Source organism: Geotrypetes seraphini, chromosome 5, assembly GCF_902459505.1.
Source record: "Geotrypetes seraphini chromosome 5, aGeoSer1.1, whole genome shotgun sequence".
In the NCBI taxonomy this organism is placed as follows: Eukaryota; Metazoa; Chordata; class Amphibia; order Gymnophiona; family Dermophiidae; genus Geotrypetes; species Geotrypetes seraphini.
The window spans coordinates 193,967,969-193,981,644 of record NC_047088.1 but is presented as its reverse complement, the minus strand read 5'-3'; the positions used below and the strand labels follow the sequence as shown (position 1 = coordinate 193,981,644).

The 13,676-nt window shown below is 41.0% G+C and overlaps 1 protein-coding gene across 1 annotated transcript in view; it reads left to right on the top strand.

The window, feature by feature from the left end:
- Window positions 1–13,676, top strand: part of AGPS (alkylglycerone phosphate synthase) — a 300,029-nt gene that overhangs the window by 217,927 nt on the left and 68,426 nt on the right. The window contains exons 14-15 of the mRNA XM_033946176.1: window positions 683–795; window positions 7,539–7,608. Of these exons, the coding sequence (XP_033802067.1) occupies window positions 683–795; window positions 7,539–7,608 (183 nt within the window). The remainder of the gene's footprint in view (window positions 1–682; window positions 796–7,538; window positions 7,609–13,676) is intronic.

The following is a 13,676-nucleotide window of genomic DNA, read 5'->3' as shown; positions in this document are numbered from 1 at the left end:
CTAGCGCGGCTTGATAAAAGGACCCCTTAGTGTAATGTTTACGCTTACAATATTCCAAATTCTTTCATATTTGTTTTTCAATATTGGGTTCTGATCATCATACAACTTTGATCAAAATCTTTGGTGATTTTATTAGCAAATGTTATTGCTTGTATATGCAAAATGGGTGTCATGTTCCTGGAAAATGCATGTGACTACTTAAACAGGGTCTCAGATGGCTGATGGAGTAGCATACAGTTATTTTTAGCATATATGCCTTAATCCTCAATACCCAATTTTTGGCACATTCTATTTAAAAATCAAGAAAGTTTTGTCTTCCAAAGTAATGGCATCCTTTTTTCAAGCCGCATTAGGGTTTTTTATTGCTAGCCGCTGCAGTAAAAGCTTTGATGCTCATAGAATTCCTATGAATATCAGAGCTTTTACTGCAACAGCCGGTGATAAAAAAAACACTAGCGCAGCTTGATAAAAAGGGGCCTTTGTGAAGCAACATTCTTTAATTCTCAGAGTTTCAAGGGTAAGTAATTTTTCTTAATTTTTCCCTGTTGAAATGTTGCTTAGGATTTTGTTTAATCATTGTAACACTTTTAATATTAAAAGATAGTTTTAAGTCAGAATGGAGATGAAAATGTTCAATTTGGTTTCGCAATAAAGAATTTGACTTGCTAATTTTTTTTCACAGTTTAAAGGATTTGATGCCAACCAGCTGTGTGTAGCTACTTTATTGTTTGAAGGTGACAGAGAGAAGGTTCTTCAGCATGAAAAGCAAGTTTATGATATTGCTGCCAAATTTGGGTATGACATAATTCCTTTTTTTTTTTTTTTTTCTCAGAAAAGTGATTTTTGAGTATGATTTACATACTCGTACTTCAAAAATTTATGAGAGCAAAGACTTGGACATTACTAAAAAGGGCAGAATGCATTTGAGACCTAGATTTGGAAAGTTAAAATGCAAATTCTTAATGCTGACTTTCTCTTTGGCATATGTAGCCTAGTAAAAGATGATCTATATGTCAGGAAGTGTCAAACTAGCCAGTAGAATTGATGTGATCTCTCTTTTCTGACATGAGTAAAAGATTCAGGTTAGTTAAAAAGCACAAGAGCACAGTTATGCTACTTCCTCAAAGTCCAAAATGAGAAGGTTTACTACAGTAGAACATTCTTTTGCATAACTTATTAAATAGAAAATTTTACACCCCCATCCTCCACCCCTTTCTATGGTAGAGTTGTAGGAAACCATTAGGGCTATGATTTAGTTGACATAGTAAGCTAATACTTTCCATAGATCAGAATGGAGGAGGATGAATAATGTAAGGTTAATATTTAATATCGGTTTGTATTGACTGTGACACAAGAAGAAATAGTGCTACTGCTGTTTCTTAGAAAGAAAATTGTATTTCATCAAAGAATTTGATAAATTATCTAAAGCCCACCCCTTGTCACCGATTGTTTTACGGCATTACAAAGAAACAGAAAACATTTCACTTGAGTAACAGGCTGAGTAATGGTAGGGTGTTTTCTTTCTGTCTGATTTGATTGATTACTTGGCTCATCGATGAGGACTGTGGTGAAAATGTCATTCGTCAGGGTTGCATTTTCTCCCTTTCTCTTTCCTGTTCATACTAACAGTTCAGTAAATACTAGACTTTTTTTCTGAATTTAATTTAATCTGCTTTATTTTTAAATTATGTTTTAATCATCTCACCTTGAATTTTGATTGTAATGACCAAAGCTATTACTGTCTAAGACCTAGATTTAATTTGCATCTAGGTTCTTTACCAGAATAGCAGCAGAAATCTGGGTCTATTGTGTGAATGTCTTATAAAATATATTTGCAGTAATTGGCTACTGTAATTCATTTTACATTTTCTTGACACTTAAATGAAATTTCATCACAATTGTATGGAGAGAATGCATGAATGTTAATTGGTTTAAATGTTTTTCATACATTTATAGAGTTAACCCTAAGCATTCCATCTCCAGAAACATTAAATAATTATCTGCCTCTTTTATACTTGTAGTGTATTCAATGTGTTTCGTCTATTCTTTCTAAATAGTAACATTTTCTTTGAAGATCAGTACTGAGAATTCTGTTCAAGAGGTGCTTCATTCATTAGAGTTTCTTTTTATTTTATTTCTATTGTTGTGCATGACAGCTGACAAGAAGGATTGGAAAGTTGAAAAGTATACACTTAGTTTGACACAGTGGTATGCTTTCCCTTCTTGATTCATAGATTCAGGCATATCTGTGTGTGGGACTGTGTGTGGGGGGTTGGGGGGGTCACCTGATAAAGTGTGTCTTTGTAGAGAGACAGAGGCTGTGTGCATGGTGGGAGGATAGGGAGAGCTCTGTACAGTGTGCGAGCAGTAGGTATTTATCTGTGGGGATGTGTGGTACAAATGTGTGTGTTTGTAAATGTGTAGGTTTTCTCTTCCCCTCCCCCACATACTTTCTCAACCTCTCACCCCTTGTACTCTTCCTTTCTTTCATTCCCCCTTACTTCTGCACTCTCCCCATCTCCTTGTGTTGTCTTCTCCTCCTCCTCCTTGTATTGCCCTTCTGTAATCTCTACCCTTCAGCTTACTGGTACCTAAAGCTGCAAATGAATATTCTCCACTGCTGTAGGTTCTATACTGTAAACTGAAAATAAAAACCCCACATCAAAATGTTTGTTTTTTTGTCGTATCGTCTTCAGAACTTGGCTGATTCTTATAAAATTTAGTGTGTTGTGTCCTGAATGAAGTTGATGTAAAATGTAAATATTTCCCACCACACCACAACATTACCTTGTGAAAATGAATTGTTGCTATGGGATATGTGCAGAAGCAGACAATAGTTTGTAAAGATTCTCTGTATCAAAATAGTTTTCACTGCCGAAGGGTTGGAACCAAAATGGCCTTGATGTGTTGCTATGCAAGATCCGAGCAATGGACACTATGTATCATAAGCCATGCAGCGGATGAACATGCTTGATTCACACACAAGAACACATTGACGTTGTACACGATCTTGTACTGAGCCAGAATGAAGCATCGCAAACACACTGAACAACTCGTCAAATAGCAAGAGAAACAACCGTGCCAGACAACCGTAGTTAGGATAATTCATGATAATCTAAAATTAAAGTGTGTTAAAAAGCGTCGTACCCAAGAGTTAACTTTACACAACAAAGACACACGCCTGAAATGATGCAAGCAGCTTTTGAGAAAGTACATGGAGCACATCTTCAGCTGGTGTACAGATGAAAATATTTATAGTAGCTCGTAGTGCTGCCCGATTCACGATTCAAATTGATTAACCTATTCGAATCATGTGAATCAATTCGAATCGATTCAATTTCCCCAAAAATCGGCATCCCAATTCAATGATTGACCCTTCCCCCGTACCTTCCAAAAGCAGGAGCTGCAGCGCTGCCTCTTGCTGGCCATCCGCTGCCGCTCCTGCTTGATGGGGAAGAGTCAGTCAGAAAGGCTTCCCCCAGCTTCCCTGCTCTTACCTCCTTAAGGTTAACATGGTAGCTTGCAGGCTCATTGGTGTTATAGCAATCCCTGCAGCTGCCCGTCCTCAGCGGCACATTCTCTCTGCTAGGTCCTGCCCCTGCTCTGACGTCAGGGACAGAATCCAGCTTTTAGGCGAAGGACTGGCTCCTCCTTCGCCTGAAAGCCCTTGTGTTGGACGTTTTGGGCTTATGCGTTTTTTTGGTTCATTATGGGGTATAAGTGTAGACATCGTGGGGGTGTACTTGTAGACGTAGTGGTTGGCTGGGTGTTTAAACAGCTGAAGGTAGAGGCAGGCCATTATCAAAACAAGGACGTTTGTTTTGGTTATGGATACTTTCCCTGCTTCTGCTTTCCATGTTTAAGGCCTTAGGCCAAAAAGGGACTTAGATGGTTTTTTTGATTATGCCCCTCCATGCATCTGTAGGTCTAACCCTTTAAATATGTTGTACAGGATATCCTCTCGGTACCATACAAACAAGTCAGAACACATTCCTATACCACACTTCTGGAGGGGCCCCTTTACTAACCTGTGTTGTCTGTTCAGGTGATCTGGCACTAAATAGGACCTAGGTAAAGACCCAGTGAAATCTGTTTTATCCTTGTCAAGACAGCTGTACCCTTGGCCAGAAAGACACTTGAGTTATTTCCCGCCTCCTTTATGTACCTGGTGTAGCATATAGTTCATGGTTGTTTTCCATCTCATGCCAAGCAGTGCCATATTCATCAATATTTCAGAGTTGCTTATATAACCATCAGGTATTTTTCCACTGTGAGAAAGGTCCATACACATCTGCAGGTAATAGTTTTAAAGTCTAGCTTCCTAAAAAAAAAAATTCAATTTAAATATTCAAGTGAATGAGATCCAGGCTTATTTTGATGAGGGAAATCACTTCATCTAGTCTAAGGATTTTTAAATTATAAATAAAGCTTCTGTTAGGTATTTATAAATTCTAAATTGAGGTGTTTATTTTTCAGCAAAATAAGAATTCTTGGAGAGTACGGAAAATGTTAGTGCTTTTGTACCACAGGCGATATTGCCGGATACCTTATCTAATGTAATCAGTATATGGACAGAAGGATATGGTGACATCCAGTGTGTTGACTTAGTTGGTAGGGAAGGTTAAGGCTGTTCATCCAGCATTGTGACTAACTTGTTGAATTTTACAGCTGCTGGAGTAATCTTTGCTGAGGCTTCAGATTTTGATTGATTTTAATATATCACTTACTACAAAAGCACTAAAGTGGTTAAAAATATTGAGTACAAATAATACAACAAATATAAACAATATTAAGACACCCAAGTACTACAACTGTAATAAATAATTCAAAACAAAAAAATCTCAAAAGCATAGAATATGATGGCAGATAAAATCCATATGATCCAGTCAGTCTGCCTTTCCATTCCATCTATTATCTCTTTCTCTCACTTTGAGATCCTATGTACTTGTTCTAAGTTTTTTTTAAATTCAGATACAATTTTCATCTCTACTGCCTCTACTGGAAGGCCATTTACACATCCACTATCTTTTCTGTAAAGAAGTATTTCCTTAGATTACTTCCCTTTCACCTTCATTCTGTGCCTCCTAGTTCCAGAGTTTCCTTCAGTTGAAAGACACTTGACTCCTGTGCAATATGCCACAGAGGTATTATATGTCTCTATCATATTTCCCCTTCCCACCTTCATCTAGTCTGTCTCTAAACGTTTTTGATGAAGATCACTAACCTTTTAATAGATGCCACCTGGGCCAACTCTATCCTGCTATATTTCTTTGAATTCTGGAATTGTATGCAGTATGCTAAATAGGGTTTCATCAGAGACTTATCATCAGAGGCACCATCACTTTTTCCTGCTAGCCATATCCTTTCCCTATGCACCAAAGCATCCTTCTGGCTTTACCATTGTCTTTTCTACCTATTAGGCTGCCTAAGATAATCAGATCTGATCATCCAGAAGCCCCACTCATCACAGAAGTACTTCACGCCAAACGGAGCAGTGGTCTGGGAAGCTGGGCCTGTGAGACTGGGCCTGTGACTTAACCTTCCATTGCCCCAGGTACAAAAAAATAAGGTACCTGTATACAGGGCTGTGGAGTCAGATAGATAAATCCTTCGATTCCGATCCTTAGTTTCTGTTACCCACGACTCTGACTTCAGGTACCCAAAATTGTCTCCGACTCTGACTCTGCAGTCCCTGCTGTGGAGTCGGTAGATAAATCCTTCGACTCAGACTCTCAGTTTCTGGTACCCATGACTCCGACATCCAGTTACCCAAAATTGTCTCCGACACTCTGACTCCAACTCCACAGCCCTGCCTATATATAATATGTAAACTGCTTTGATTATAACCATAGAAAGCAGTATATTAAATCCCATTCCATTTCCCCATTCTCTCAGGTTTCTACAGCCCAAAGGCATGAGCCTACATTTTTTATGTGTGTGTTAAAATCTTCGCTGCCAAATTCTAGATCATTCTTTAGTGTTGCTAGATCCCCTTCCTCATGATATCCACACCATCAGGATTGTCTACCCTTTTGCAGATTTTGGTATCTGCATAGAGGCAAGCCTTATCAGACTGCACTTCTTCAATATTGCTTACAAAAATGTTAAAAAATAAATAAATTGAACCAAGAACTGATACTTGTGGCATACCAGCTAATCGCCTTGATCTCAGAATGAACTCCATTTACCACTACCTTTTGTCGCTTTCCACTCAACCAGTTTCCAAGCCTGTCACTTTAGGACCCATACTGAGGGCAATCAGTTTATAAGTTGCCAATGCAGAATTGTGTCAAAGGCTTTGGTAAAATTGAAGAATACCACACCTAGCACTGTCCCTCAGTCCAACTGGGTGCCTCAGGTTCTGTAATCCAGTGGAATCCAGAATCCTTACTGTTTTAGAAACATTCTATTAATTTACTCACCACAGATGTCAGGCTAACCTGCCTGTAGTTCTTGACCTTCTCCTTCCTTCCACTTTTGTGGTGAGAGATTACATCTGCCCTTGTCCCATCCTCTGGGACCATTTGTGACTTTAAAGAAGCATTGAAAACCATCAGAACTTCCCAACGTTCCTTCAATACCCTCATATGTATCCCATCCAACCCTTTGTCATCTTGGTCGTTCTTCTTGAACCTTTCTAGTTCCATTATCATTTTGAGATACAGTGACCAGAACTGAACACAATACTCAAGGTGAGTTCACACTATGGAGCAATACAGAGGCATTATAGCATTCTTAGTCTTTTATTAACCATCCTTTTTCTAATAATTTTTAGTATCTTATTTGCATTTTTTGGACGCCACCACACATTGGGGGGAAGGTTTCAGCGTATTATCTATGATGATACCCAGATTGTTTTTTTATGAGCGCTGACCTTTAAGGTAAACCCTAGCATCTGGTAACTATGATTTGGGTTATTCTTCCCAATGTGCATCACTTTGCATTTGTCACATTAAATTTTATCTGCCATTTGGATGCCCAGTCTTCCAATTTCCTAAGGTCTGCTTCATTTTTCAGTCTGCATGTATTTTAACAACTATGAACAGTTTAGTGCCTTCTGCAAACAATGACACCTAGATCTTTTTATGGGTGCTGACCCCTAAGGTGGACCGTAACATCTCATGTGTCATAAGATATTTTATTCTAAAGAATTACGGCTAGCTCTTTATTGCAGTTGTACTTACTTTTAAAAATCTATAGCTTAAAGTTCAGTAGTATCTTATGAATTAAAGAAAAGCTCTTCTACTGTTTTTAAAACTACGGCCCTTTTTTGAGCACTGAAAATATTTTCTATTACAGTGCATTGTGTTTGAGTTGGAGGCTGCAGATATTCTCTGAAGATATCTAATAAATATAAAAGTAGGGGAATGGGGTACATGTTCTCATTTTTGCATGTTGATTGATCTCTATTAAGTTTGTTGGCTGAAATATATTTTAGTTTATATGGTTTCTTTGCTTAGAGAGACTTCTTTTCACTTTGTATGGGGTGCAGTTAATTTGACGCTCCTTTTAATATTTAACCATTCTAACAATTGCAGAGGGCTGGCTGCAGGAGAAGATAATGGACAGAGGGGTTACATGCTGACTTTTGTCATTGCTTATCTTCGGGTAGGTCACTCTTTTTTCTTCCCTGTCTTAAAAGTGATGCAAATATTGACATACTTGGTCTACCAAGCCATACAGAAAGATCAGTATAAAGTGAAAAGCAAATCTGTTTAAAGAATTGTATTGTTCACTTTTCCTTTATTCCTGTTTGTCATGGGTATTATGCTATTGTTACTGCTGTGCTCTGTTCATCAACATGGGCATTATTTATGGAAAAATGGTTTACAAATCAAATGAATGAATGAGTTTTACACAGATGTTGCTTTTTCCCAATTGACTCCCAGCCTGCATATGTTGAATCTGATAATGTGTCAAATGTTTGTTCAGTATCATATGTTTACTGATGTCATAGTAGTAATATTCATGTAAGAGAAGTGGACTCACTTCGACAGAATTGGGGAAAACATTTTGAAAATTGAATCCATTATGAAATTTAGTTGCCATAGTATCATTGAGTTCTTTTTGTAATCAAATTGTAGTTATCTGTAGACTAATTTAAATTGGTGCCAAACTTGTTTGTGCAAGTAAATTGTAACAGAAATGTATATCTTCATTTGTGACTAATTTTATTATATGGGTATATACAGTTTTCTTTGCAGGCTTTCCATGTGTTATTTTGAACCTTGATTTGTATTTGTTCTTACACTGAGTCAAATAGCCATGTCTTCCAAATATTCTCACTAATCCTTCTGTGTTAACATATAAAGAACAAGTGGGGAAAGTATGCAGAGCATGGCTTATAGAATTCTTTCTCTATAGTCTTCTGTAGCTCCAGTGCATTAATTTGTACTATCCTTTAGTACAGCAGTTTGCTTCTTATATTTTCATTGTAATCTAACTCCCGATGAGAAAATCAGTATAAAACCAGTGCCCAATAGGCATGTAAAATGCATGCTTTAGTATAAGTTTATCGAAAGTCTTGATATACTCCTTTTTGACAATCTCAGGAGAGCAGTTTGCAATATTTGAAAGGAAAAAAGAATACACAATTGTATTGTACAGAAAAAGGAGATTAAAAAGGAGAGAATATTCACCAGGAAGTGCCCAATGCCTTAAGGCTTTAGCCCAGGGGTGTTCAACCTTTTGGCTTCGCTGGGCCACATTGGCCGAAAAAAATGTTTCTGGAGCCACACAAACATGCAAACACTGCAGCAAGACAGAGGAAGGAGCCGGCAAGACGGTAAATACCCAGGGGCAGCAAAGGAAAACACTTCATCGCCCTCGACCGGGGCCGCACAAAATACTTCACTTGGCCGCCTGCGGCCCTTGGGCCGCAGGTTGGACACCCCTGCTTTAGCCTATACCACAAAACTACACAGACATTTATCCCACAGAACTAATATGGCATGAACATAAATTACAATAGACCTTTACAAAATAGTTCTTTGGAGCTGAAATTGTTATAATTGGATTCAAGTCTTAAATAGCATGGGAGACTATTCTGCAAGATAGGAACTTAAAAGAAAAAAAGGCCAAGTGTTGCATGGACTCAAAACATGCTGCTGCAGGGGGAGGAATGGCTACAAGTTACCCGTCTCAGACCAAAGAGAATGTCTAGGATAGGAGTCAGCAACCTATGGCTCACAAGCCACATACGGCTCTTCTGCCATGTGGCTGCAGTGCTCCAGGCCCCGACCCTTTAATCTCCCTCTCAACCCCACAATTCCCCTTCTCTTCTCCGGGCTTCCAGAGGTACCTGCTTGGTGGTACAGTGGGAGTCTTTGTGGCAGGAGCACAGCCCTCTCACACCTGCCTCCTCGCGGCTGCCTTTAAAATGGCTGCCATGACCTCTTGTGGCAGGAAATGCGAGTAGCCACGAAAGGTCACGGCGGTCATTTTAGAAGGCAGCTGTATGGAGGCAGGATTGAGAGGGCTGCGCTCCTACCACAAAGATCCCCGCTGGATCACCAGGTACCTCGGTAGGACCAGGAGGGAGCCTAGAGAGGGGAGAGAACCATGGCTATGGGCTGGGGGAAGGAGGGAGGGACGAGAGGTACAGAGACCTGGGAGGGGTTGGAAGGAAGAAAGGGGGAAGAGAAGCTAGACCTTGGGGGAGGGAAGAGAGTGAGAGACTTGGAATATCTCAAACTCCCTTCTCTATCCATTGCGGCTCTTTGTAAATCTTGGGTCAAATTTTTAGGATAAATTGGCTCTTTGCTTTAAAAAGGTTGCTGACCCCTGGTCTAGGAGAATGTGGTATCAACAGATTTTCTAAGTACTCAGGAATATCTGTACTGTGTGGGCAGAAAATTTCACTCAGTAAAAGTTGAACAACTAATGCTGATTCATTAATAAAGGTGTGACAAGATCATATTTAGTATGCATGATATAATAGCTTCATGGCTATATTCTGGATGATTTGTAAATGTTTTAAGAGGAAAAGATAAATGCCACTGAAAAATGACTTATTTTTTCTCACAAGTTAAACTAAATTATTGTATCTGCAGATTTTTAGTAAATTGCTTAATAAAAAAAAAAATTGCTCTTGATGTAAAAAATAGAAAATTTAAAAAAGAATGTTAAAATATACAGTAGTTGTGTTATTTATTTTTCTAGCCCTGAATCTTTACACTAGCTTAGGACCAGAGTAAAGGTGCAGCACTTCAGATTACTGAAAATCTCTGGTGGCACAAGTGGGATCCCAGTTTACCCACCCAATATCATTCTCTATGGGCCCAGATAGTGTCCCCAGATACCTTGACAGTCAAAGTTGAATTGTTTGGTTTTCCTTTTGGTGGGGACGGATAATATGGTGGATGCATTGTATGACATTAAGCGAGTTTGGCAAAGGTGTCGGCGTACTCCATCTCTGCCTGCAGAATGCTTTGGTTCAGACAGTGGGCTGGTGATTCCATTATCAAGGCTACTTGAGCTAGACTGCTCTTTCAGGAACAGTTATTGTTTGGCAAAGGTCTGGACAACCTCATGGATTCTGGGATGGACAATTGCCCTATGACTCTGCCTGTTAGCAGACTCAGACCCTCCTGGCTAATTTTGTGGCTCACAGCGATCCCAACCATATGCAAGTAACACCTCACAGATATTTTCACAGGATGGTATAATGGCCACAGGCATTCCCAGCCTTTCACCTCTACTTCTGTACCCCCTGCTGAAGAGGTACAAAGGCGCCAGGCCAAGGGATGCTCATCTTCAGATAGGGGGCCAGCTCTCAGTCTTTCTTACCGCCTAGAGGAGCATTACATATGATAAGTGGGTCTTGGATTTTCTTAGGTTGGACTACAAGCTGGAATTTGCCTGGCCTCTACCAAATTGGCTGGTGGTCTCTCCTACAGATTGCCCGGTCAAAGCACTCAAGGTTCAAACCACTGTTAAGTCCTGGCAAGATATTCAAGTTAGAGTTGATGCTGTCCGAACATTCAGGCTCAGTCAGATTCTCTATATATTTCTCATGCCCAAGAAAGGCTCAGAAGATTGAAGGCTTATTCTGGATCTTAAGCTCGTGAATATGGCTCTCAAGGTTCCTCGCTTTCGAATGAAGGCCGTGCATTCAGTCATTGCAGCAGTGGCCCCAGGAGAGTTTCTTGCCTCTCTGGATCTCACTAAAGCATATTTGCACATTTCCTTTATTCACACCCACCACAACTTTTTTTAGTTTCATGTTATGGAACAGCATTACTGATTCTCAGCTCTGCATTTTGGGCTGATGACAGCGTCCCCGGACTTTCACCAAGGTGATGGTTTTAATGGCGGCTTACCTGTGAAAAATGGGTCTCCAGGTTCACCCTTACTTGAGATGCTGGAGGACCTAGAATACCTAGGAGTTCCCTTCGACACGTCTGTGGGCTGCGTCTATCTACTAGTAGCCCGCCAGCAGAAACTGTGTGCCCATATTTATTCCCTTCCAGAGCGGCCGGCTTCAGTCGGCATGAAATCATCTTCAATTTCTGGGATCCATAGTTGACATAATGTGATGTGGTTCCTTGGACGAGGGCACACAATAATAATAATAATAACCTTTATTTTTGTATACCGCAGTACCAGAATAGTTCAGAGCGGTTACATAGCAAGAGACTGTACATCTACAGCGAAGTTACAAATAAGTCAATCAATCAATATAGCTTAGCAAGTTGGGAGCAGGCAAGAAGGAGATAGCGAGGTTATAAACAAGTCAAGTCACAAGCATCCTGGTCTGCATGCTTTGCACTCTCGCTGGGCTCTGCACAGGCATGCCTTGCAAGCCTGTCTACCTTGGACTCTGGAAGCCTGAGCAAGCATGGACTTGTGGCTTCTCCCCCAATCGCTCCGTGGGGGCGGACTTCTACATATTGCCTTCTGGATCATGGTGATGTCAGGGTGGGGCTAGGGAGCCCATTGCAATCATTCTCCTGTTCAGGGGTGTTGGATTCCCTCTCAGCAAAAATGGTCACTCAACCAGTTGGTGCTCAGAGCCATTCAGCTAGCTCTGATAAGTTTGCAGAAGACTTTGAAGGGCTAAGCAGTCAAGGTCTTCTCCAGCAATTCAACGGCTTTATCCTATGTCAGTCACCAGGGAGGGATCAAGAGCATTCCTCTGGCTCAGGAAGCCTGCCTTTTTATTCTTTAAACAGAACATTACCTTCTAGCTTTGACGGCAGCGCATTTGGTGGGAGTTTGCAAGGTTCAAGCAGACTTCTTCAGCAGATAGATTCTAGATCTGGGCAAATGAGCCCTGCCCGCAGCGGCATTCCGAGCACTAGTGAAGTGCTGGGATTGGGCCCGCTTTATCCTCTTGGCCACTGCAAGAATCAAGAAAGCAGATCGCTTTGTCAGTTGCAGATCAAGCCCAGAAGCGAGGGGCTCGACATTCTGAAGCAGCCATGACCTCAGGAGATTCTCCTGTATGTCTTTCCTCCTTTGCTGATCAACTGAGTCATTTGACGGATTGCGTCCCATCTGAGCCCTGTAGTTCTGGTGTCTCCAGATTGGCCTTGCAGACTGTGGTATGCAGATCTGATGTTTTCTGCACAGGAGTTGCAGCCTTCAGCTAAGCGATCATCTAGACTTCCTTCCGCTGAGTCCAGTGTCCTGGGAGGTTCCAGGTCCCTTTGCTCTTACAGCGTGTCTCTTGAGCGAGCAGCCTTAGAGCATAGAGGATATTCTGCTGTGGTTGTTGATACTCTTCTCGAGTCTAAGAAGTCATCCACGGTTTCGGCTTTCATTAAGTTGTGGAAGGCTTTCCAATATTGGTGTGCCCAGGACTAGGTGGACCCTTATTCAGCTCTAATCTCACTGATTCTTGCCTGCCTTCAGGCTAGTTTGGATAAAGGCTTCTCTGTGGCTTCTCTTCAGGTCAAGGTGACTGGGCTGTCTCTTGTTTTAGATCCTGGGAATTTCGGTTCTTGTTGGTGTCTCTTTCTGCTGTCACTAGATTTCTACAGGGGTCTCTTCATGTCAGACCGCCAGTTCAGCAACCTTTCCCTTCCAGGGACCTTTACCTGGTGCTGTCTAGCCTTTCCAAGGTGCCTTTTGAGCCCCTTTGAGATACTTTCCTCTTGGATTTGACGCTCAAGACTGTTTTTCTGGTTGCCATTCCTTTAGCGCAATGTATGTCAGAACTACAAGCTCTGTCTTGCAGAGAACCATTCCTCTGTATTTCGGAGACTGGGGTTTTTCTTTGGACGGTTTCTTCCTTCCTGCCGAAGGTGATTTAGGCTTTCCAAGTTAACCAGGAAGTGCGTTTGCCTGCCTTTAGCCTACTGGTTCCAAGACACATGGTTGACTGCTGAAGAAATTGGATGTGTGCAGAGTTCTTTTATGTTATCTGAAGGTCACTAACGAGTATCATTTCTCTGACCATTTGTTTGTACTGACTCATTCAGCTAAGTAGGACACTCCCACTTCCAAGGCCATGGTTTCTAGATGGATCCAAAGAGCAATTTTGTCAGCCTACATTCTTGCTGGGAAACAGTCTCCTGATTTCGTCAAGGCACATTCTACCAGGAGTGTAGCGTCGTCGAAGGCTGAAGCTAGAGCTGTCTCTCCTGAGGAGATTTCCACAGCGGCAATGTGGCCTTCTCTTCTCATGTTTGCCAAATTCTGCAAAGTGGACGTGGCGGCAAGATAGGACTCCG